A 26,758-nucleotide genomic window follows, 5' to 3' on the forward strand; every position below is an offset into this window, starting at 1 on the left:
ATCCCTGGCTGAGGAGCTATTGACAGTTGGTGGCTACCTGGGGGAAAGAGCATCAGTTCTTTTCAGGGGTGTGGATCCTGGTAGGTTGACAACTTCCAGTGAATAACCCTACACCCATGAGTATAAAGTCAGCAACGATTAGATCCAGGTGCATTGTAAACAAAAGAGAAAACATGAAGTTGGAATGGCAATGGTAGGAAGAGTTGGTAGGGAGGGAATTGGGGGTGATAAATGATAAAATACATTGATAAATAATGATTAAAAAGTACATCATCTACACAAAATTCTCAAAAACTATATGTAAATAAAGAACTTTTGTTTTTGTCCATAACTTTGTGTAACTGGGAAACTTTTAAAATGTTTTCAGCTGTTCTATTTAAAAAACAAAACAAAATAAACCCCAGTATATTCCTAGGCTATAATTCTCTAATTCCAACACTAAACTATTTAATCTTCTGACCCTTAACATTCTTATCTGTAAAGTAGAAAAATCAGTATGATAATGATACATACCACTTAAAGTTGTTTTGATAACCAAAATAAAACAATGATCACACAAATATTTTGAAAAGCACAAAGCCACTAAAGTAAATGGGAGGTATTATTAGCATCAACAGAGATTCCCACAGTTTGAGAGGCCATTCTGGGCCAGGGAAAAGATATTTTCCTTGTCCTAATTTTTCTAGACCAGATGCTGAAAAGCTAAGCACCCTACGAGGGGCTAGGCTTCCATTCTGTGCATGTGGGCTGCTCATCCTCTCCTCCCTGAGTTTCAGGAAGCCAATTTCCACCGAGTCGGCACCACCAATCTCCAATTCTGTTAACATTTGAACTATTTTTATGTTTTATTTGACACTTTCTTTTTGGTGCTTCAGATAGGAGGAATCATATTCCATGCTGGCCCAGTTCACATATTTGCAAATATGTGAACTCTTGGTTTGATGAGGCCTTATTATGTTGCTTGGGCTGGTCTTGAACTCCTGAGAGCAATCCTCCTGCCTCCGCCTCCAAAATAAAGACCAGAGGATGATTGAACATGGTAGAAATAATTTGGTATTTATATCATTCATTACTTTTCTAGGCCCTATAAAATTTCTTAGGTTTTTAAGTTAAAAAACAAAACAAAACAAGAATCTTATTGATTGTGTGAATTCTTGAGTACAAAAAAATTAAATACTTTTCAACTTTGGAACCAGGTCCCCCCTCCAAATACCTGATATCATAATGCAGGTGTCTTTCGATCGTCTCTTCATAGCCTTGTAAGCAGCATCAGCAATAGCAAAGAGATGAGGAGGTCTCTCATATAGTTCACGACCTTTATACTGCTCGATTGTGTCTCTCCCATAGATGTTCAGCACCTTGTATGGGTTCACAGAAACGACCACTTCTCCAATGAATGTGTAGATGCGTCCTTTCTCAAATCTGCACCGGAGCAAGAACAAAAGGTAGCTATGGTTACACAGATGTGTGGATTCTTTCCTCTAGCTTATTAGCAAATATGCCCAAACGTTCCAGGAACTGCTTCTGAACTGACAATTTACGTTTAAAGACCTTACACATTACAGTGTAGGGTGGTGGCTTGGGTCGATAATCCCATCTCTTAAGAGGCTGAGACGGGAGTACTGCTGTGAGTTCAAAGCCTATGAGTTCCAGGCCAGCTTGAACTAGAGAGACTGTTTTAAACACAAACAGAAACAAAAACACAGACTATGTTTGGATCAGTCATAGTAGGTTACACTTATATCCAGTTCTTGTAAGGCTGAGGCAGAAGGATTACTGTGAGTTGGAGGCCAGCCTGGGGTACACAATGAAGCTCATAAAAAAACAACTAACAGCAGAGACCTTATCTGATGTGGTGCCCTTCAGCTGCCACTAGTGAAAAACATCAGTAAAAAGGGCTTACAAGCCAGGTGAGAAGAAGTTAACACTTTGAAGGCTGTGGGTTTCCCCTTCCCAAATACAGAAGGTCAATCAAGAGAGAAATGCTCACAGCTATAGTAGGAAAAGAAATGGAAGTTAAATCAGGTCTTGAAATTTACTTCGCTGGATTTTCAATTTCAAAAAGGTCTGTTCACATTATTTCTTCTCCCTCTAGAAGCCTCACTAAATTGTCAGTAAGGAAATAAACACTAAACTTCACAACATAAAATGATACAGGAGACACTTCTGATATAAATCACACTGGTTTTTGTAGTGACTGCCCAGAATCCTATGATGTAGGTACAGCATGATTTAGTCAGTGATCTTCCCCCCCCCCCGGGGGGGGGGCGATGAACAACACTGCAGAAAACACCCTGGACACACAGCTTACAAACCAGTGGGAAGGACTCTCAGGAATGGACAACTGACTCAAAGTGTCTATGTTTCTAAGTTATATGACACGATCCTGTTTTCGTGTGGGATCATATTTACATGTGTGTCTATCTCTATATACATTTGACAAATGAGTGTATGCGTGGCAAGGTTTTATAGAAAACATGGCGTATCTATCCTTGTTCAGTGGAGTAGTGTGGATGGGGGGATGAGGAGGCTGGTCAGAAGATGTCATAGGAACAAAGTAAAAACAGCAAAAACCCCAAGACTGAGATGATAAATAGGGATGATAAATCTGTACAAAAATTGAACATAAAAGCAAAAAGAAAAAAAAACCTTATGTAAGATGTCCTAGATTTGTGTGAGCCTTTGTACACACTCTCCATATTTTAAATAATCTGTAGGCTATAACAATTCTCCATGTAATTTATGTGCTATCTAAATAGCTGTTACATTTTTAATCTGCAGTTCTCTGATGTGAAGATACATCTGTGGAAATGGAGGGAAGACTGTATGTATCTCACTTCCAAGGGCTGCATAAGAGCGCTCACACAGGCAAAATGCTGTCCATGGGTGGTTTGTCTATTTATAACCAATGGACAAGGAGAAGCAATTAAGCATTTGGGACTGATAGGCAACATCTTAAACTTCCTGTAAGATGGAAAGCTGTCTGCTATAATTACGACTGGAAACAAATACAAATGTGGTGAACAATAAATTAGAACCAAGATTTTTGTCAAGAAGTTGGCATATAATTTAAATAAGAGTTATCAACCAGTGAAGTTTTCCATCCATGTTTTTATTGTGGTTTTCCCACCGACAGTCAAAACATTAACTTTGGGGTCCTTCTCATCTGGGCCTGAGAGCTCACATTACTACCAGCAGTGAGACCTTGTAAAGGCGATTTAACCCCCTTGTGTTTCAGCCTCTCCAGCTGTACAACAGTAACAGCTACACCCCTCTACCCCTCTATCCCTCTATCCTCCTGGCACCGAAGAAGTACTTTTCTCTTATACATAAAAGCGATAGTTATTTGCTTGTTTTGAGACAGGGTTTCTGGCAGCCCAGGCTGGCCTTGCAGTATGTCGCCAAGGTTGGTCTGCAATCCCTGATATTCCTGCCTCTATCTAAAGAGTGCTGGGACTGCAGGGTGGATGTAGATTCTTTGCCTGATGTTTTTATTCCTGTTAACACTGTCCCTACTCAATAGCTCTGATAGCCACAAGAATGGACTAAATGATCAGTATGTCATTCCTTGTCACAGCTATCAATCAACCACAAGCCACCAACAAGATATCTATCTATACAGCTTACATTTAAGGACCCAGAAATGTGAAGCTCGAGAGATGGATTGTTTGGTTCCCAGCACCCATACCAAGTGACACAACTGACTATAATTCTCAGTCCATGGGCTCCAATACCCTCCCCTTTGGTCCTCCAAAAGCAACTGCGCAAACACTCCCCTCAAGATTATACATATAAAAAATCCACAGAGATAAGAAGATTCACTACTCAAGTCTCTGGATCTGCAAACATGCAGCACAGGCTCAGCAGGCATCAAGAAGGAACAGAGGACAAGTTTTCAAAACACCCCAAAAAGGAAAAAAATAAAAACAAAAAATGAGCAACAGGGTTTTAGGGGGAAAAGTTACCTCATAAGCTCAATATGCATAACGCACTTTCTTGCTGGATAGTTCTTACAGGCACAATGGTTATTAGTTATTCTGGTTATTAGTTCAGGTAAATATTTTGTTTAACTACATCTCTAAGCATCATTTTCCCCCAAAATATTAAAATACATGCACAGTAACAGGGTGAGCAGGGTGTGGTGGCTTATGCCAACAATCTTCGCTCCTGGGAGGCAGAGGCAGGAGATCAAGGGCAGCCTCAACTACATGATGAGACCGTGTTGCAAGACCCTTGTTTACAAATCATGTTATTTATGAATCATAATAGTGGTGCTATCTGTTGACCTGAAGGACATTTCAGAGGCTCAACAAAATATGACATTAAATAAATTCTTTAGCAATTTGCAAAACTGGTACAAAGTTATTTTGAAATTCTAAACTGGTTATCAAGTGACTTTGAATTTGGTTAAGACTCAAAACTACCACTAGACGGTGCCACTATACACTGTAATAGCATGTGAATTTCAGAAGGCTTTGATGCTTGAGGAGGAGGAGAACAGAAAAGTAATACAGTCGATCCTTTCAGGGCTTCCTTTGCAGAGGATCTGCAGTAATTACACTAGCAAGAGACCCCGTTCCAAAGAACCAACGAAAGCATGTCCATGATCTTCGTGTGCAAACCTGTTACGATGAACTGGCTACTTTTAAATTGAGTATAAGACAAAAATGGAGTTATTTTTGACCAGATCCTTTCTAACTCTCTTGCTTCTTTCTTGACTTTTCACAGACTTGCTTTACAGCTCAAGCTAGCCTAGAACTGTAACCCAGGGAGCAATCTCCTGCCATAGTTTCCTGAATGCTGGCTTTACAAAGTGAGCCACCACAACTGGCTTCAGATTGTATTTCACATGTACTCTTGAGGCTTCTAAGTCAGATTCACTCACTAACACGTCCCTGGTGCTCTTGCTTGGCTTCATCAAGTCCGTGAAATCATTTATAATCAGAAGGAAAATTCTCTGTGAGTGTATATTTAATAAAAATCTTTATTCACGGGCAGTGTTAATTTATTTTATGGGGAATATACACTTTCCAAAATAATGGTGCTTAATCATAATTGACTTGGCCTGTCTTCTTCCCTTTCCAGTGCAAATGAAGCCTTCTGTGGCTGTAACACCTTATTTCTCAGGAGACCATGCCATCCATCTATGGTGAGGCATACCTTTTCTGTCTATTCCTCTCCCCCTTACCAGCTCCACTCTGGGTACCACTGCAGTATTTCAGTGCACTGTCCAACTTCCTGCAGTGAACCCATGAACCCTAACACACTGTTAGAGCTCACAGTTTCTCAGCAGCGTCTCACACAGAGTCCTACTGCCTTGACACCATCTTCTCTTGGCTTCTGTGAGCCCACATTTGCTGGATTTTCTTCCTATTTCTCTGTTTTGTTTTGTTTTTTTTTTTTTTTCCAGGTTCCTTTGCTGCCTTTTTTTTTTTTTTTTTTTTTTTTTTCCCTATTTATCTTTAAACATTCAAGTTCTCTGGGATTGAGTTTAGGACCAACCTCAAACACTAACCAAGGAACTCCTATCTGAGGAGGGCAATATAAGACCCTGGCTCTGTGAAATCATCAATAACAAGATAAAATCACAAGAGAAAAATTATCTATTATGAAATAAAGTTACAACTCTGAGCCACTATATAGAAAGGTTGTGGGTGTCGGAAATAGTGACATAGACCTGTGACCCCAGTACTTGGGGAACCAAGGCAGAATGATTGTCCATCTTATCTACATAATGAGTTTCAGACCAGCCAGGGCTAGACAGCGAGACTGTGTTCCCTTCCAAAAAAAAAAAAAGACTAGCTAATAGAGACTGATGCCTTCCTCTGTTGTCTCAGCACCAGAGAACATGCTTCAAAAGTAGGCAAGAGTTCCTAAATAGCTAGACAAAAAATCTCTTGCTAAGAATGGCAGGGTCACAGTATGTAGATGGCTTCAGAACAAAATTAGTCATTAATTACATACTTCTGAGCCACTGAGAGGAGGGAATCAATGAAAATAATAATGATAAATGTTTTTACTTGAATGATATTAAAAAGAAGAATAAAATGGGCAATAATTTTGTGCCGATATTTTTCTATAGAAATAAAATAGATATGTAGCTTTTTTAAAAGACAAAGGGAATGAGAACAGGTAATGAGAGATGAAATGGCTGTATGTGTATAAGTTCATTGGATATATACATATATGAAATTACCAAATCATATATAAAGATTTTATTACCAAATCATATATTTATAAAGAAAAAAATCTTTATAAAAATAAATACAAGGGAGAATGAACACCAGGCTAACAGACAAGGATAGGAGAAAAGGGGTTTTAGGTAAAGTGAGATGGAAAGATGAAACTAAAGTGTGATAAAGAACACAGAGAACTAGGATAATAACCAACGGTCACTTGTTGTGTCCCAGCAGCTTAAGCACCTGGTAACTGTAACATTTGAAAACAGTAAATGTGCAACAGCAAACCAGTAACCGCAGATGCTGGTGTCTAATGCATACAAAGCACATGAAATGATGACCTCTAGCCACAAGGGAGACTTCCCGTGACCACATCTCCCAAGATGCCTCGGGCTGGCTTTGGCTCTGGAGACTGCTGAGTGTCCAGCACCCTGGATGAGCTGGCTAAGCACAACTGAGGTGTGGCTGGTTACCCTCTGTCCATTTCCAGGCTTCTGCTGCAGGTCTGACACCCACTTGCTGTCCTTCCTCCCGTGGATGTGGTGGCTTGCAACCTCTCCCCACTATCCACGAGTGAACCCGCCTCTGGATATTGGTGGCATCACCTAGAGCTGGGCTGTTCAGTTATTAGATTCATTTTTCAGTGAGTTGTCTCCTCCCCTTTCATATGTGAACAATAAACTGTGCATTTGAAAATGAAAAAAAAAAAAAAAAAAAACAATACCTGGTAGAAAAATGGATAGAAGCTTGGGAAAACCAAAAAGCACAAGGCATTAGTGTGGGAAATTAAACTGCATTCCCCGAACAGCGTATTAGGAAGTCCTAGACACCTTGTGATACAACCTTATTTGGAAACAGGGCTTCTGCAGATGTGATCAAAATGAGCTCATTAGGATGCACTCTAACACAAAAGAAGGGGAAATGTCCCATGTGGACACCTACAGACATATGAGGTGCACAGGTCAAGGAAACAAATATTATCTGCCCCCTCCAGAAGCTAGAAGAGCCCACAAGACTGTCAGACAGAGTGTGGTTCTGCTCAAACCTTGATTTTTGGACTTCTTGTCTTGGAACCATGGACAATAAATTCCATAGTAACCCTAGAAATACAGAATAGTTTTTATCAAATTATCAGAATAAGTTCCATGAAAATGTATCTTTAAGCTTTCTTAGAAAAAAAAAATTCAATCAAGTCAGTAAAATATACTTTCTCTCCTATCATCAAGTGACTTGGCAGTGAATGGTGTTACAAGATCTTAAAGTCCTGGGAGTGGCAGATCCCTGACACAGGCACTGTTGTGACTACTCTCACTCCTTCTGATCTCCCCACATTCTAACAAGTGTGTCCTGAAAATATACAGTGACTAGAAACACCTGGTCTTCAATCCTTTCAGTGAGAAGCCACACCCACTGAATGTGACACCCAGAGAGTGGTGGTCCGGGTCACACGAGTATGACCCTGTCACCGTATGGTCTGGTCTGGAACACATATTCTTTGCCATCTCATAGCTCACACCTATTTTTCTCCCACTCACAGTCGTTGTGACAATAATTTTCAGGAGACAGAGATCATATCCATCCTATTTACTATTTTACCTTCAGCACATAAGACAGTCTGTATTAGCAAGGAGAGCTCAGATACTCAACGAATAAAAGCAATGATGAATGGGTGAGTCTCTTTAGCCTATTTCTCTCTCAGAATTTGTTTTGTACCTTGCTTATAGACAAAATTCAGGTTATCAGGTATGATATGAAAAGCCTTACATCATGTAACATTATTTTTTTCCTATTTACATGCAGTTATTCCTAGTTTTTGTTTTGTTTTGTTTTTGTAGCTACTAGCTACTAGCTTATGGCGTTCAAAAGTGATGGGGAAGGATAAGCTTCAACAAAATGCCATCTAATTTTTTAAAAAATGGGCCATAATATCCATGCCCCCACAGAAAATAACCAGTTTCTCTCTATATGTGAACAACTTCATAGGCAGAAAAAATACAAAAGGTACCTACTCCAACTCAAATCTGATACACCAATTTCACTGCGGGAGAACAGGGCTGCAAACACGTGGAGCTGGGCAGCCAATGGGGGGGGGGCACACCCTGATTGAAACTACCTCTCCCTCTCTCAGCTGGTCATTAACTGCCCAGAGCTCTTTGTCAGGGGTAGAATTAGGTAAATCTCCGGGGCCAGCTCCCCCATTAGTCTATTGACACTGTCTTTGTTTAGGTCTTATTCAGGCATACATTTCTAGTCTCACAGCAGACTTCCTGGTTCTCTGGCCCTTAAAATCTTTACACAGATTATGATGCTTGCAGCTAACCATTGGACTGAGCACAAGGACCCCAATGGAGGAGTCAGAGAAAGGACTGAAGGAGATGAAGGGGTTTGCAGCCCATAGGAAGAACAACAATATCAACCAACCAGACCCCCAGAGCTCTCGGGGACTAAACCACCAACCAAAGAGTACACGTTGAGGGTGGGGATGGGGGGGAGAACCCATGGTTCCAGCCACATATGTAGCAGAGGATGGCATTGGCTGGCATCAAAAGGGGGAGAAGCCCTTGGTCCTGTGAAGGCTCGGTTTCCTAGAGTAGGGGATTGCCAGGGTGTTAAGGTGGGAATTGGTGGTTGGGAGGGGGAACATCCTCATAGATGCAGGGGGATGGGGAATGAGATAGTGGGGAACCAGGAAAGGGATAACATTTGGAATTTAAATACATAAACTATCCAATAAAAAAAAATTCCATCCTCTCCTTTGGAATGTTCCATGAGCCTTAGGTGCAGGAGTTGCCATGAAATGATAGACACACAAAAAACAAAAATAGACTCAGCAGATTGTTATCTATGTGTACATCCATCTATTTATCTACTGATCTATCTATCATCTATCCAATCTATCTTTTATTATCTATCTATTACCTAGCTATCTATTACAATAATGAAAAGGGCTATTAATTTAAGAGGGAGATGGAGTAAGGGGGGAACTGCAGGAAGAGACATGGGAGGTGTTTGAGGGAGAAAGGGGATATAATTACATTTTAATAAAAATCTATTAAGAAAGAAAAGCAAAAATAAAATAACACAAATCACAGTTAACATGCCTCTTGGGTGTAAACAGTATAAGGCTGGGGCAGGATTCTCCAGAAGACCATATATGCTTTAAATCGGGGTCCAGGGTTCACAGACTCAAACCACTCACTATCACCCCAGTGACTCATTAGAGATGCTTTTTGCTGTCTGTTTCTGCAACCGTATTTGGTTCTGCAGTCCTAGCAGTCTTGGTTGTAGTGGGAAGAATGCCCCTGTCAGGAGGCACAATAAGCTCGCCACTGAACTGGAAGTCAGGATTTCTCCTGACATCCTGGGCTCCTAATGGCTGAAGTCAACTAAGGAAGGATTACAGTGACAGGTGGAGGTGTGGCTGATGCAGACTAACAAAGAGAAACTGGACCATCTGAAATGCAGATTTTTTAGTACATCGGCAAGTGTTACCGGTACCAGTGACTAAAGTCAGTAAGAAACTATAACCCAATCCATGCAGGGTAATAAAGAACCCAGCCCCTTCAAGAATGAAAGTAAAGGTCACTCCTTTAGATAAAGAATCAAGAACTTTGGCATGCTTGACGAGAGTAGAGGAGACGCAGAATGGACAGCAGAGGAAAGTAGTTATAAATGCCAACTTATGACCATGTGATCAGTAACAGAATATGGGTTATAATAGACATAAACACTTTTGTCCTATTTGTTAACAATATTCTTGTCCACACAGCAAATAGAAATTTATAGCCTTTTTATTTTTCACTGTAAATAGAGAGATCATATTAGAGGTTAAGCATTGGTAAGCCTATATCATTTATATTTAAGCTAAGAGACATTAAAAGATTAAACATACCTAAAAAGACTTTACTGCCAAAGCTCTTAGTCAGAAGAATGCAGTTCAAGCTCTGGCCAATGGAGCTGCAAGACTGGGTGTTATCCCTGCTGGGTTTGATTTTGCTTTGGTGTGACTGCTCATTGCTATGGCCTTGTCTTTTCTCTTTTGGAATAAAAATTTCTACTTGGTACCATAATAGTTGAATAGATATTTATATTAGCTTACTATTAAGAGACTTGTGACTTTTATAGAAACTCCCAGGAATCTATGAGGGTGAGATTAGCTTAGAATGGGGGATAGATTCGAAGCCTAAACTGGTCATCTGCAATCAGGCAAGACTTCCAGTAGAGGGTTTGGGACACCAACCCATCCACAAAACCTTTGATCTACAATTTGTCCTGCCTACAAGACATACTGGGGTAAATAAAGGTAGTAAAGAGATTGTGGGTGTGACTACCAATGACTGGTACATCTTGAGACACGTGCCACTAGAGGGAGCTCACCCCTGACACTTGTCTGGAGGGCCAGAACCCAGAGGCTGGATTCCCAGAGACCTAGGATAAGAAATGATTCCTAATGGTATTCTGATCTACTCAGAGGTTGGTGCCTAGCTCAGTTGTCATCAGAGAGGCTTCACCTAGCAACTGATAGAAACAGATGCAGAAACTCATAGCCAAACATTAAGTGGAGCTCAGGGAATCCTAAAGACGAGGAAGGACTGTAGGAGTCAGAGGGTCAAGGACATCACAAGAAAACCCACAGAATGAACCAACCTGGGCTCACAGGTGCTCACAGAGACTGAACTAACAACCAGAGAGCCTTAATGGGGCTGACCCAGGCCCTCTGCCTATAAGTTACAGTTGTGTAGCTTTGTCTTCTGTGGGACTCCTAACAGTGGGGGTAGGACCTATCTCTGACTGTTTGGCCTGCTTTAGGAACCCTTTCCTCCTACTGGGTTGCCTTGTCCAGCCTCAATATGGTGGGAGGTGTCTAACCTTACTACAACTTGATGTGCCATGGCTGGTTTATTTCCACTGGAGACCTGCCCTTTTCTGAAGAGAAATTGAGGAGTAGATGGGGGTAGGGCATGAGAAGAGAAGGGGGGGGGGGGACTGCAGAAGAAGAAAAAAGAAAAAAAAAAAGAAATAATTGTATTTATATTTTAAAAAGACCTGTAACTTTTAAAGCACTGGGATTTTTAAAGATTTGGGAGATTTTTAAAAGTGAATTATATTTGAATTATGAAATAAACATGAGACACGGAGAAAACCAAGCAGGTTTGAACTGAAATTGGAGGAACCATTCACTATGGAGTAAAGAGAGGAGGGAGAGGAAGAAACGGTATCATGTCCACTTTCTAACTGTCCACTCGGGATAACGAAGGAATAACACCCAGATAGAGGCATGCAAATATTATCCTTACCTCTGAAGATCCAAGGCCCCATGGAAATGAGCTGAAGTCTTCATAGACTAAAAGAAGCACAAGATGAAACCAGAGCATCTAGTAGAGCCAAGGAGAGAAGTGCTCAGAGAATGACAGCTTTACAGACCCTCCCTGGGGCCACCGGAGAACTGCCATTAAAGAAATGATGCCAGGGGCAGAGTTTAACTCACCGGAGCACAGCAAGCACCAGACTGACAACAAATGACAGGAAAAAGACAGGAAGTGCTGCTTTCAGGACAAAGCAAGGAATACACATAGAAGATACAATGTTACATCAGTGTATGCTGAAACCAGCAGTTATAACATGACAAGGGACAGGGTACCTACAGAGCCTCAGAGTACTTGCCCTCAAATCAATTCTTAATTACAAAGGGAAAGATAATAACTTTACAGCAGAGGAAGTTTATGAACATTTAAAACAAGTCATTAAAAATTAGAATCACGGATACTAGAAAACTGGTATGTACTTGTGATGGTTAATTTCATTATCAGCTTGAACTGGGCTACAGGATGCCCAAAGGCTTAACTAAAATGGCATTTTGGGTATGTGTGTATGAGCATTTCCAGATGAAATTAACCTTCTAATAAGTGGTTTGCTTAAAGCATTTTCCATCTCTAGCCTGCTGAAGATCTGAAGAGAATAAGACACTACTCAAAACAATAAAACCATTTATTCCCTCTTGTCCATCTCTGAGCTTGGACACCAGATTTCTGCCTTTGGGTCTAGACAGGACCTGATACCATCAGCTCTATTGGTTCTCTGGCCTTCAGAGTCAGGTTGAAAACTGTGCTTCTGTCTTTCCTAGGTCTCCTGTTGCTCGCTGCAGACCACAGACTTCCCAGCCTCTGTAACCTTGGATATCTCTCTCAATCTCAATTTCTCTCGCATATATTTTCATGTCTGATTGGTTTTCTCTCACCAGAGAACCTAGGCTAATTCATATTTGGGAAACAACAATTCTGGAGGAATTTTTTTTTTTTTAATGTTAGAGTTTTCTGAGCTGCTGGGGTTTCTAGAACAGGTCCTCTGATTTCATTGAAGGCTCTGCTACAGATGGTAAGGATAGAGTTTCTAGATTACAGGGATGAGCAGATTCATAAAGCAAGGCCATTGCATACTCTGTCAGCCATTTATAAGACACAAGCAGTTGGGCGTGTATGTGTATGTGCATAGCATTCTTGAACATTTTTAGAGATCTAGAAAATGTGCCATACGTTGCTGGGGAAGGTGATGAGAGAAAAGTGTGAGCTCGGGAATCCCAGTTGGACTGAAGAGCTGTGCACGTGGCCTAAAGGAGACTGCTGAGCAGCCCCGAGGCTAAGGGAAGAAAGCACAGTAGTGAGTGCAGGAGCCACAGCTCAGAACCTGACAGTAGAAGCTCAGTGGCGGCTGACAGTAGAAGACATCCACTGCAGGGCATTAAGGAGATGTGGTAAGTCAACGCACAGCACACTCCCACACTCCCAGTTTGAATCAGAGTAAGGGGAAAATTGCTTTTACTGGAACGATAAAATATGAACATCAGCTAAGAGTCAGACACTGATTTGTGACAAAATTACATTTCCTGATTTCCATCACTGTACTGTGGTAAAGAGAACATTCTTTTTTTTTTTTTTTTTTTAACTTTTATTGGATATATCTTATTTACATTTCAAATGTTATCCCCTTTCTCGGTTTTCCCTCCATAAATCCCAGTTTCCCCTCCATAAACCCCTTATCCCTTCCCCCTCCATAAACCCCTTATTCTTTCCCCCTCCCCCTTCTTCTATGAGGGTGCCCCCCCATTCTTCCACCCCCTCCTACCTCCCTACCCTGACATTCCCCTACACTGGGGCATCAAGCTTTTTCTCTTCCCATTGATGCCCAACAAGGCCATCCTCTGCTACATAAGCAGCTGGAGCCATGGGTCCGTCCATTTCTACTCTTTGGATAGTGGTTTAATCCCTGGGAACTCTGGGTTGGTTGGTATTGTGTTCTTATGGGGTTGCAAACCCCTTTAGCTCCTTCTATCCTTTAACTCCTCCATTGGGGACCCCATTCAAAGAGAGCATTCTTGTTTTTAGAAAACATGCCTCAAAGTATTCAGTAGATCATGATCTCTCTAATATACTCTTCAATAATAAAAAAATAACTATATGCATACATAAAAATATAAAAAGAGAAGCTTAGAAAGTGAGGGGAAAAACTGGTGAGGGACTTTTTTTTTGTATCTGTTTTTTAAACTATGCTTTCCATAAATCTAAAATTAAAGGATGAAAATTTAAAATCTAAATTCTAAGCCTCTTTATATTGCAGATTGCAATCTCAATGCTGTGACAAGGTTAGGGTTAGGGTTAGCAAAAGGCTGAAGGGCAGGAGAGACAGAGGAAGGGTTTCTCTCACGTCTTCCTACAGCCTCCCTTGTTAGAGGCACTGGTACTGCAATGCTCCTGTGAACTCTGCAGTAGTTTATGCGCACACAGCTTTACATAGGCCTTAAAAGATTATCAGTTAGCGTGGAAATGTATCCTGTGCATGTGGGCGAACGCATGCCACAGCAACACGTCACCAGTTCTTTCCTGCTACGTTTACATAGGTCCTGGGGATTAACCTCAGGTGTCAAGCTCGAACTGCGGGCTCCAAATGCTTTTTCTGTCCAGCTAGATCACCACCCGGTAATGCTTTGTTTGGTCGTTTTGGTTTTTTTTTAAACATAAATACTTTTTTTCTAATTAAAACATTTATCTTGGCAAAAATCTCATATAAGCAGATAGATAAAAGTCTCATTTTTAAAGGACTGACGAGTATTGAGTTCATCTCTTGGACATTCACATTGTTAATCAACACTTGTTATTGTGGACAAAGCAAATATAAACGTGTGGTGTTTATTTTCCTGTGGGCATTTTTGCTTGTGTGCCTATAGGACACACTTCTGTAGTGAAAAGTCTAGTTTAAATACTGCTTGCAGGAGTTGGAAGGATGGCTTGCTGTTCTTGCAAAGGACATGGGTTTAACTCACAGCACCAACATGTGGTTCAAAACTGTTTGTATCTCCAGTTCCAGATGATCTGAAGCCTTCTGACCTCATGGTACATATATATACACACATGCAGGCAAACATTCATTATATATATATATATATATATATATATATATATATATATATATATATATAACAAAATAAATGTGTTTTAAAATTTTTTTAAACTTACAAGCAATTTAAATTTCTAAATTATTGTCAAATTCTTCTCCAGTGAGATAATCTAGTTTTTAATTATATTTATAATGTTTGAGTTTCTGGTTCTGGGTGTTGGCTTTTTAACCATTGACCCTGGACTATTTTGAAAGAAGAGCCTATACTACACAGTTCTGTTTTCAAAGTACCAAAAACTTTGACCCCTTTGCTTGCTTGCTTATGCAGAGTTTATTGTGGTGACTGGCAACTTCAGTGAGGCTCAGTCCACTTTCCCAATCTTGAATGAGTACTTCTCCCAAAGCCAAAAGCATCTTTTTTTCCCCTTCTATTTCCTCTGTTAAAGTCATCCACTTTTTAGGACTATGGGTAAGGACTATGTGCTGGAAAGAGAAGGGTATTCAAGTCACAGCCCTGGAGCCTGGAGCCTGGCCTTGAATCCCAGTCACTGACTGTGCACTCCTATATACCTGCATAGTTGGTGAGTGCTCAGGAGCCTGGCACTCGAGGCAGAGCTTGAGTTCGAAGAAACTAAAACTACACTGTTCCACACTTTATGTAAACCGACAATTCCATATAGTAAGCACAACAGTTGGCTTTAAAACTTAGCTACTTTAGAAACTATTCTTTTGCCACCACTCTCCCTTCCACATGCCTCAATCACATGGTTTTAGATAAAAATAAACCATCCAGGTCAAAGTGATTTCAATTATCTTCTATTGACACAGAAGCCTGCAACTGGCATGCATGAGAACCCTTGCTAGGCGTATCATACCTGTGTAGCACATGAATGACATAGAAAAGCAGCACTGACAAAGTCCCCTCTGCAGTGTGGCTTTGGGTTAGCACTAACTAGCCCAGTGCCAAGGCCCCTCTGCTCCTCGTCAGGTCATGTGAACTACAGGACAACAATCGTGCTGTCGCTACCAGGTCTACAAAGGCTGCAATGCAGTGATGACTCATCAATAAAGGAAAAGGTTGCCTTGGCTTTAAACTTTCAGCCTGTGGCTGGGTTGCCCTTATTGCTCCGGGCCCTTGGTAAGCAGCACAGAAGTGTGACAGTGTGCAGCATAGCAACACCTCTCATTTCAAGGGCCAGGGAGCCAAAGATGGTCAGAATAGACCGGGGGAGGGGGTCCATAATCTCAAGGCCATACCTCAATAACCTAAAGATCACTTGTTACATTCCAGCTCTTAAAGCTTCTACCTCCTTCCAGTAAGGGAGGGACCCTAATTTTACAAGGGTCTTTGGTAGACATTTTACAACTATGTATTGTATGGCATGACCGAATATTACCTGTAATCCCAGCACACGGGAGGCTGAAACAGAAGGATCTAGAGTTTGAGATCAGTCTGGGTTACATATAGCAAGTACAAGTCCTGCTGGCTACAGAGACCCCTGTCTAAAAAAAAAAAAAAGAATCAATAACAAAACACCATCCAAACTATAGCATATAATCACCTCACAAGATCCTTACAATAAGTGAGATGTTCCACATGATATCCTCAGCACACTATTAGTGCAAACTAAGAGCAGAATTATGCTAATTACTGTTTTTACCAGCAGAGTTCCTGTAAGTCTTTGAAATGTTCTTATTGGTGTTTTTGCTTTCGTTTGTACTCATGTTTGCTCATCTAATTACTCTTGGTCAGCACTCATGCTCCAAGCTTTCTGGGCCATGAGTAATAAAGAACTGACCCATTTTTGTCTTACTGCAAGTAAGACGGAGAACAGACACCAAACAGGGCTCCAGAAGAGGCAACTGAATGTGCACTGTCCCCATGGAGGGAGGGGACAAGTTTCTGAGGAATCCAGAGAGGACAGGTGATGAACATGTCCCTGAAGAGAAAATAGGGCAGCATGCTGAGAAAGGAGGGGCTGGGCAGGAAGAGGATGCTGGGAAAGGAGGGACTGACATATATGAGGCCTTACAGTCATCTGAGGGTCCTAGGAATGGGTCTGAGGCTGGAGAGATGGCTCAGTGGTTAAGAACACTGACTGCTCTTCCAGAGGACCTGAGTTCAAATTCCAGCAACTACATGGTGGCTCACAACCATCTGTAATGGGATTTGATGCCATCTGGTGTGTCTGAAGACAGCTACAGTGTACTTACATATAATAAATAAATAAATAAATAAATAAATAAATAAATCTTTAAAAAGAAACACTTACTTAAAAAAAAAAAAAAAAAAAAAGAGGACTGCGTCTGAGGCAGAAGTCTGTGATGGATCGTGTCGGGTTTGGTATAAGGGACTGTCTGCCTGTAATCCCAGAACTTGGGGCAGAGGTTTCACTGGCCAGCTAGCCAGCTTGCCTGGCCAATCAGTGAGAACTGTCTTTAAAACAAACTAAAAAAAAAAAAAAAAACCAAAGTGAAACTGGTTAAAGTTCACAGAACAAGCAACTGTGGAATGCTCCACCTTAAATAGGATATCTACATTACCCACCACCCAAGCTTAGCGAGCACTGCGGAAAAGAGGAAGAATGTGAAGCAGTGTCTCTGGGTACAGTGTCTCTATGACACAGCTGATGCACTCTGCAGCTGCATCATTTACCTCAGAGCTACACTGACGCAGTCCTCAACGGATGGAAGACCTCTAAGGGACTATTGACAGTTAATGGTGGCTGGAGAATGGGTATCACTTTTGTGGTAGGGTCATTGATAAGCTGACCAAGTTCCAGTGAAGAACTCTCGCTCCTGCAGGCAGCCCTAACTAAACTCAGTGGGTCACATGCATAGAAGACACGAAAGTAGGAGGGGCCTTGCTGGGAAGAAAGGCTCCAGCAGGGAGAGTGAGACAGGGTGATGGGTTGAAAGAGACTAAAATTCATCATATGTATGTATGCAAAGATTTAAAAAAACAACAACAATAACAGAGTTCAAGGTCATCCTCAGTGCTGGCTGGCTGTCACTGAGGATATTTTCTTTTGGGCTATAGATGTAGCTTCAGTTGAAGGAGGAAGGTCAGGCTGAAGCACACACACTGTTTCCATGCTGGGCGTGTCCATGGGATACATGGAACCTCACAGTGTTCACTGTATGCCAATGCAATATGCCAAAGGCCTTTGATGCCAGCAGCCCTTGGGAAATCAGAATGTCAGGTTATACCCCCAGGTGAAATATTAATAGCTGTTCCTTGGGGCCTCTGCATAATGGCTGGGCATTTGGGAACAAAGTTTTGTAGGTAAAGAGAAGGGAGCTAAATTTACAGAGGATTAAAGAATATGTAAGATAAAAGACATTACTATCACTACTGTGCAAAGAGTTTCCATCTTCAAATGATATTTGAGATAGATTATACAGCTCTGCTCCTCTGTCAGAACTAAGTTTCCTTAGAGCTGGGGAGAGCCAGATGGGTTGTTGTTCTTACTTTTCCTAGTGCCACTGCACTGGGAGCCAAGGGACCCACAGAGCAGAGACCTAAAGCCATGATTACCTTCTCCACACAGTAAATAGGCCTGAATTCAAACTACTGAAATAAACACAAACATGACTTGCACCATCTAGTCCTCTGCTTTACCAGCTGGCCCATCTCTACTTCTGAAAACAACCAGGAGTTTTCTGTACTCAGGAAGAGCAGACATCAGGAAGCAAACTAAGAGAGTAAGAATGTGGTGGCAAAGAAAAGAGTCAAACTAAAAACAGATCAAATAGACCAGGAGATGGAAAAAACAAATAATTTCTCCCAGTTTTTTTCTTAGCTCTTCTAGAAGAAATCAAATCTTTTTTATTGTTAGATCAAATTGAGAAAGGAATTTCTGTAGGTGGATTAGCTGCCAGCTGAAGACAAATACTATCTAACATTTGCTTTTTGTTGAAGTGCCATTGTACAGGAGCTCTGAGGGTTGAGGGGCAAGCTCAACCTCGCTCATCAAAGCCATGGCCAGTTTCTTTAATGCCTATTAATGTAATATTACACAAAGGAAAAGTCAGGACTACATACAAATAGCATTAGTTTCAAATCTTTAAACAAGTCCTATCAGCCTCTGAATAATAATTAAACTAGACAATGACTGAATGACTAAAAGTTTTAGCATCCTTCCTTTTAAAGCTCAGGAAATAGTCTGTCTTAAATTTTTGCTTATATAATTCCTCTAAGTTTAAAAAGTCAAGGGTTTGGCCAGTGTATCTGGCAGAGCCAGGCTGAGAATTCGGTTGGCTCACTGCATATGTGGTGGGGCCAGAGTAAGGATTCCATCACTGCCCTGGGGTGTCCGGCAGGGCCAGGGTCTAGGCTGTGGTCTGTATGCATGCTGGAGAAATTAGTTACATAAAGGAAGACTGAGTAAAGAATATGTTGAGGATAATGGAAGCCAGGCTTTGTCTCTCCATAATGTACAAGAAAATAACAGATATGGGAGAGTAAAGAATTCATATGATACTGAAATGAAATGTGAGAGGCTAATAGATGTTTAATGTACACAAATATCTCATGGTATTCAGAGGACCCCCGAAGACACTGTGGATATCCAAATCTAAAAATTTATACAAAGTGGTGTATGTAATACATAACCAATGCATATTTTCTATATACCTTAAGTCATCTTTATATTACTTATAATAACTAATATAATGCCAACCTACCACTTCATTTGCATAGGTTCAGTATGATACATCATAAATTCAAGTTTTGTTTTTTGGAGCCTTCTAAACTATCTTATTTTTTCAAATATTTTCCATTTGCAGTTGGCTGAATCTACCACAGACAAAGAGCTGACCATGCATGAATCCACCCTGCCCATTCTCCATCTCTGTTTGCCGAGGAGCCTGAGGGTAATAATATGCCAAGAACAATCACCTACCACTCAGATCCTTATTTCCACTGAGCTACACCCATCCATAGCTCCATTGAATTTTGCTCTTAGTCTTCGGCGTGTGGTTTGTAGTTTTTATCCTGACTAACCTTCAAGGACAGACATAAAATTGATTACAGGAAGACAGACTAAACAGCAGTGAACAGACAACACTTATCATCATATGTGAAGAAACAGCGTATGTCCTGTGGCCAGTCTGGTCGCTTTTTGAAATATCTAGTGTGTGGGTACTTTTGCATAGGTCCCATACAGATTCCACTAAGATCCTTTCTCGGTTGTGTACTTCCAGGGCCTTACTAGAACAGTGTACTAATAACTGGAGGCAGATAAAACTGGTTTCAGTTGTTAGTACAGAGAAAAGATCTTTTTTAATTTTTAAACTGAGCAATGCAAATTTATTCTTAAAGTGCTGGGGGGTCAAAAGTCAAAACCAAGTGTTAGCAGTGCCTGCATTGCTTATCAAGGCTTCAGAAGAACATCCATCCTGCCTTTCCTAAGTCTTAGCGGCTGCCTGCATCGTAGCCTTCTATCCTCTTCTCTGTCCGCTGGTTTTCCTGACTATTCCTAAATTTTATTCTTAGTATATGGTATTGGAAAATATTTTTTCCTGGGGAAGAAAACATGGTAATCAAGTAGTCTGGTATTAAGATTTTCCTTTCCTCAAATTCTGTTTAAAATATAAAAAGATAACTTAGAGAAAAAAATATTTCTCACTGTTGACAATCTGTGTTGGGAGTTAGCTTTGAGTTAAAAAAACATACAACTTGCTCATTAATAAAATCTCAAACTTAAAACTTCTAAGAAAAGCTTTAAAAAATAAACTCCCAAGTATTCTTCACTCAGATGATCCTGCCCGTTGTGTTTTCATAAACACTGTTCTCACATATTTGTGCTCACACCATCTAAGTGTGCATAAGCACATGTAAAATCACTATAATATTTTGCTAAAATAGACCGACTGACTTCAACCACAGTTTACATATCATGCTATTCTTCAAATGATGCACAGTTCTAGTTACAAAAGATAACAGATATTGCAAACCCCAATGTGTTGTTTTTGTTGGTTTTCCATTGTTGGGCGCATCACATTATTATGTGTTTATCTATTTATCAAGCAGAGATAGCAAGAAGAGTCAGAGAGCTGAGGAGGAAACCTGGGAGGCAGACAGGTAAGTGAGAGACAGGAAGTGTGTCATATGGGGAATGGCGGAGACTTGCACCAGCGTGTGCCCTGCACCTGCCTGTGCCCTGCAGGAAGGAAGCAGCAAAGGCTTACTGGCAGATGGCTCTTACTCTAAAAACATCTGAGGTGTGCCAGAACTTCTGATTTTTTAAGAGAAGCTGCAAACATGTTTTTTTTTTTTTTTTCCTAAAAGAGGGATATTATTCTGTCTGAAACTGAAACTAAAGTTTAAACAATATAAAACGGGCTTAAGGGGGGAAAAAGGGTAGCTTGCATATAGCCCACCACACAACCGGCTGTGTGACAAGTGTAATAACAATCCCCATTTAATTTGTGGCTGTGACTCATCGAAGTTCTACACGTAAATAGGTGATGCGGTGTGCGAGACAATGAGAAAATGACCCTGCCCGGGGATCCTGGAGTCAATTCCCCTGCAAAGGAAATGATGCAACAGCAACTACGCTCTGCCGCTGCCGCTGACCCGGTGCACACTGCAAAACAACATCTGCAGAACAGAGCTCTTTAAGGAACCTTCTGGACCGTCCCATTATAAAGAATCTGCTTCAAGACAATCACTAAGAAGTTAGTAATGATTTAAAAGAACAGAGACGTTTGGGTCTGATTTTTTTTTTTTTTTTTTTTTTTTTTTTTTTTTTTTTAAGATAAGAAAACTAATAAGGCACTGAAGACATGGCTCAGCAGTCAAGAGCAGTTTGTGCTTCTGAAGAGGACCTGAGTTCAGTTCCCAGCACTTACGCTGGGTCTCACAACCTCCTAGAGATCCAGTTCCAGGGCATCTGGTACTGTCTTCTGGACTCTGAAAGGAACCTGCACTCTCATGTGCACCCACCCACCCACCCCAACCCAGCATAGACACACAATTAAGATGACAATAAATCTTAAAAATGAAGACAAGGCTTGTCTTCCAAGGCTGACTATAAGATTTATGTAGTAATACCTGCATTTATATACTGCATACTAACTACTATGACTATTGCTTAGCTTATTAAAAAATAGTTACTAATACAATTGATCCAACTTATATTTTAAAACATTTTGTACTGTAACACTTTAAAGTATTTTCCATAAGGGTTTTCTTGGTTCTGCTGGCCTGAAGTCACTTCCCCCCTCCCACTGGCCTTTCAGGACAATTACTACCTCTGACTTATCTGCCAGTTAATTTTTGTCTCTTGGAGTTCTATTGTTTACAGAATGTTCTACATTCATTATTAAGACTGCATTACTTCAGGTGCTTTGTCTGACTCTGTTGCTTGGTCTGGGCTGTGAGAGGAGGACAATGTTTACAGAATTTTACATAATTTAACATTACAATGGTAGCCAAGAGTCAGATTTAGTGGACTTACATTGTTCAACCAAGTATAGATCTGTTTGGATTCTCCCAAACACGTTCTGAGGCTGCATGAGGAGGTGGCGTGGACCTAGTAATTGGCCATATAGAGTAGCACCAGGTTACAAAGAATATTTAAGGGCACTATGGCAACTCTGACTCAGAAACATACATATCAGACAAAACATAAGCATTTTATTAGCAATGTACTGTTTGTCATGTTTACAGTCACTGTTAATCAAGCTGTTCCTGCAGATTAGTGTGTTATTAGCTAAGTTAGATGCCTGTGCTGAATGTATACCCCTGACTTCACACAGGAAAACACAATCTGCAGTGCAAAGACATTTCACCTTGGAAAGTGAGCAGGTGATGATTGCTCGCCCTGGGAATGGGAAAAGAGCCCTGAGCACGTGAGACCCACGTGAGGATACAGCAAGAGCTCAGTTTCTTCGAGGGGCAGGTCTTAAAGAGATACTGAACTTATGAGGTCTTGATCCTAGACTTTCTAACTTCCAGAGTCCAGCAGGGTAAATTTTAGTCGTCAAAGATCCAATTTAGGGCATTATGTTGTAGTGTGTGTGTGCGTGCATGTATGTGCACAGACATGTATGTACCACAGTGTGCATGAGGTGGATATCAGAGGAACTTCCCGAGCTGGATCTTGCCTTCCATGTGGTTGAGATGAGATCTCTCTTGTTCCTGTTTCTATGGTGCATCCTCCCTAGAATTCTGGGCAATTCTCCTGTCTCCATCTTTTACCACCCTGCAGTTGTGCAGGGAGTAGAGGTGCATGCCACTGTGTTCCACTTTGTACGTGGGTTCTGAGAATCCAACCACGTTGTCAGGCTTGCGGAGCTCGTGCCTTTACCCACTAAGCCATTTCCCCAGCTCCCCCACCTTGTTTTTGTGGCTGGTATTCCCTGTTTTAGCTAGCCTGGCTAGCCAGTAAGCTTCTGGGACCTGCTGGTCTCTGTCCACTCCACCAAATGTTATCACACCTAGCTTTTACATAGGTGCTGGGGTCTGAACTCAGGTTCTTATGTTTGTATAGCAAGCATTTTACCTCCTAGCCATTACTCCAGCCCTAAAAGATTAATATATTTTAAAAATATTTTTTTGGTAGGTAAGATTACATCATCTGTTACTTTATGTTCATAGTGCCAAGGGTGTTTGGCTTTCCAAGGCAACACTAGTCAGCTCCTTACCTGAGCACTATGAATGGATTACTTATTTCTTTGCCTGCCCTCTAGTCTCAATGTATTCAGGAAAGGAGTGGTCGAGAGTAAATGGTGACTGCCATTTCCTATTTTGCAAAACTGGCAACCTGCAGGCATTAGATAACATGAGGAGGATACATATATGTGGATTTATAATACTCCCTGCTCTGTATGTTACATGTATACTTATATAGCAAAATTATAGATTAATTTCAATCGAGGACAATTAATAGTCATAAAACTTAAATTTATCAAAGTTTAAGTTTTGATTTTGAATTTCTTTCATAGAAGTTTTTTTTTTTTTTTTTTTTTTTGGTTGTTGTTTTGTTTTTTTTCAAGACAGGATTCTTCTATGTACCTCTGTCCTGGAACTTGCTCTGTAGACCAGGCTGGCCTTGAACTCATGAAGACTCTCCTGCCTCTGCCTCCCAAATGCTGTGATTAAAGGCAAGAGACACTACCACCTGGCTTTCGTGGAAGATTTTAGTCAGTTTACATCAGATGGGAGAAAGCTCCATAAAATTAAATAATTCTACTATTAGAATTAATATTATTCAAAGTGCTTAGTTAAATATTAATAAGAATACTACTATTTAAATTAATTGGTTAACAAAGCCTCATCTATCATTTCAGAAATGTCATATGCCTATACCTTATATAATTAATTTTAAAAGATACATTATATAATACATATCATATAACATGTTTTATTATATAAATAGAAATACAAGATATATATCATATAATTGCATCTCTATGCTGTTCTTTTCAATTACTATCACTTAAACACCATGGCAAAGATGACTGTATTCTTCCTCTTGCAGATAAGTTAGGCAGGGTCATGCATCGTTTCTGGCTAGTAGACCACTGTGGAACACAGAGCCCTGGGCCAAGGCACAGAGAAGCTGGTGTGCACATGCTTCGGTGATTAAGAAGGCTGTGTTTGAGATGCAGAGTCAGCCACAAGACTGAGCTGCAATGTGCATGCTTGGTCACAGCTTGGGAGGCTCCCAGATCCATAGGAGACCACGGGTGAGTGAGAAATTGCCTTTGTTATAAAAAGATCTATACCCTTAGTCGTACATTGCTAGCTACAATAGGGAGCAGGGCAGAAGACTCTCCACATCTTACTCTACAACTTCTAGTATTTACAGTTCCCCAAAACTATAACCACAAAACAATCAAGAATATTAATTTTTATTCAGTTTAAACTTTACATCTAGGAGAAACTGGCTGGTGTATCTTGATGTGAGCCCCCAACATCTACACCCTCCTCAGTCTGACTTCAGGCTCTCTCTTAGAACTGTGCTTGGCCTTCTCTTTCTCCTGCCAACTGCTTCCCACCCTTCCTTCCTCCCTTAATGTTTTGTCTGTCTGGGCACTCTTCTCCATAGCTGCATCCACAACCCATTGTCACAGGGTCCTGGGTTAGGTCACTCCTCACCCTTCCACACTTCTCAGAGCTAAATGCACCTTCCAGCTGTGTGACTCCGCCAGCTGCTTCCTGCCGACGGCTCCTGTGCCCTCCTGAATTTCTAGCTTTGCACTGCTGTTCACTCTCCGGCTCATGGAGCCTATTCCTATACCTTTAGGTAAAGATGGCTATAAGAGAGATCTGTGACATTCAGTATGTTTTTAAAAAATGCGTCTACTTACCACTGTTCCTTGGGCTTTCTGGTGAAACTACTTTGGTTTAGGAGGTGTTTTTATAACTCAGTGATTTATAGGCTTTTTACAACTTAAATCAACTAGTTAACATGTTTTCAATGCTGGCTTTCACCAAAGGGAAGTGCACTCCTTGAGTAGAGAAGGGAGAGACTACAGCAATGAAAAACAGTGAAGAAATAGGAAGGTAACTAGAGAAGCATCAGGAACTGTGTGAAAGGGCAGTGCCTCTAAAATCAGAGAAACAGAATTCTGAAACTGACACTTCCGAGGTGTGTGGAACACTCCCACTAGGACGCCTCGAGACGCCTCACATACCAGGGATTAAACAACTAACTGCAGACTAAAATGACTCATTCACCCAGTGTCCACTCCTCTTCGTGTCTATGACGGTCCACTTGGGCACACAGGAGTAGGAAGCCAAAGGAGGCTCTTCCTTCCTATCTCTGCCGTACCCCCAGATAGCAGCTGGGCCTCTCATTCCTTCCCCTCTGCTCCCACTCACACTCAGTCTGACTTGACTTCTGACAATAGCATTAGCTCCTTGACTCTATTTTACTTCATTCCTAGATCTGTTTTCCTCCAGTTAGGAAAATTTTTGAACAATGCTGTCAACACTATATGCTCTCTACCCACATTCGCATTAACTTCCTCCTTTGCCCAGAACTTTGACTCTGTTCATCTGTCCCACACTGCCCAGCTCTAGAAGACTGTCTTCAACTGTGGAAGCACAGACCTTCTCTGAGGGAGCTACAAGTTGGAATTCCAGTGCTCTTGCTAGTGATTCTATTGAGAAAAGACAAGGGGAATTTCTTTTTCGATGTTCTCAAAGGTACATGTGAACTATTAAAAAGAATTAATATTTATCAAGTACCTACGAAATGTCAAATACCAGGCTGGGTAGATGCTTCCTGTGTATTGTGTTATCAGATCTTCATGGTAAGAAGTCTTAGCCATAATTGCCACATTCTTTCTTCATGAACAGTGTCATTTAGCAAATGGAACAAATGTGAAGTCACTCAAACCCACCATCTATTCCTGCAGCACATCCTTATTAGTTCAACTTTCAAAACACATTCAACAGCTTCTCCTGTACACAGTCATTAGCACTGGGGATTTCCCAATACTTGGAAAGATATTCAGGCACTGGCTCTCCTTCAGTGTATCTTCCAGTATCACCCTGTAGACAAGTCTGCACAGGCCTGGGTTCTCACAGACCCTATTACTCATTTGTGTAATAAATATTTATAGTGTTAGGCCATGTGCCAAATGTTAGATGCAACAGTGATCAATACAATCATGGCTGTCACCATCCAGACAGCTTAGGAGAGGAAATAAACTAGCAAAAGAAAAACAAAGAGGAAGAAGTGTGGTGATAGAGGAAACACAAGTTGATATCAGGCCACAAAGGAATGGTATTGTATCTAGACATCAAGGCTCTGAAAAGGCAATTCCAGAAATAACATCTAAACCGAGAAGAAAGGATGGATGGGAATTAGCAAAGGGGTGGGGTAGGAGTGGTGGGAGGAACACAGCTCAACACAGATTACAGCAGAGCAGAGGCAGGAGGATTTGAGAAGGATGAACAGACAGAAGTCCAGGCTGGACTGGTATGAAGAAAACACAGCGGAGGAAGGGAAGGTAGTGAGAGACAAGGTAGGAAATCCAATGGGTGATGACACCGGTCTTCTGAGTTCCATTTGAAAGCATATGTCTAGAGTTCAGTGGACTGATGTACAAAAAATCCCAGCACTCGTGAGGTAGAGAGAGGAGGATCAGGAGTTCAAGGTCATCCTCAGTTATACAGTAGGTTTGAGTTTAGCTAGTGAGGTGCAGGGTGGGACTTGGGGGTAATCACA

At 41.0% G+C, this 26,758-nt stretch overlaps 1 protein-coding gene across 2 annotated transcripts in view; it reads right to left on the reverse strand.

The window, feature by feature from the left end:
- The window catches only part of MYO1D (myosin ID), a 276,727-nt gene that overhangs the window by 197,364 nt on the left and 52,605 nt on the right, over window positions 1-26,758 (reverse strand). For both annotated transcript variants that reach the window (XR_013975215.1, XM_080924358.1), the window contains exon 2: window positions 1,214-1,422. Coding sequence is in view for 1 of the 2 variants with exons in the window: in XM_080924358.1 (XP_080780484.1) it covers window positions 1,214-1,422 (209 nt within the window). In the remaining variant the exon portion in view is untranslated. The remainder of the gene's footprint in view (window positions 1-1,213; window positions 1,423-26,758) is intronic.

The sequence above is a fragment of the Micromys minutus genome (assembly GCF_963924665.1).
Source record: "Micromys minutus genome assembly, chromosome: 10".
Lineage (NCBI taxonomy): Eukaryota > Metazoa > Chordata > Mammalia > Rodentia > Muridae > Micromys > Micromys minutus.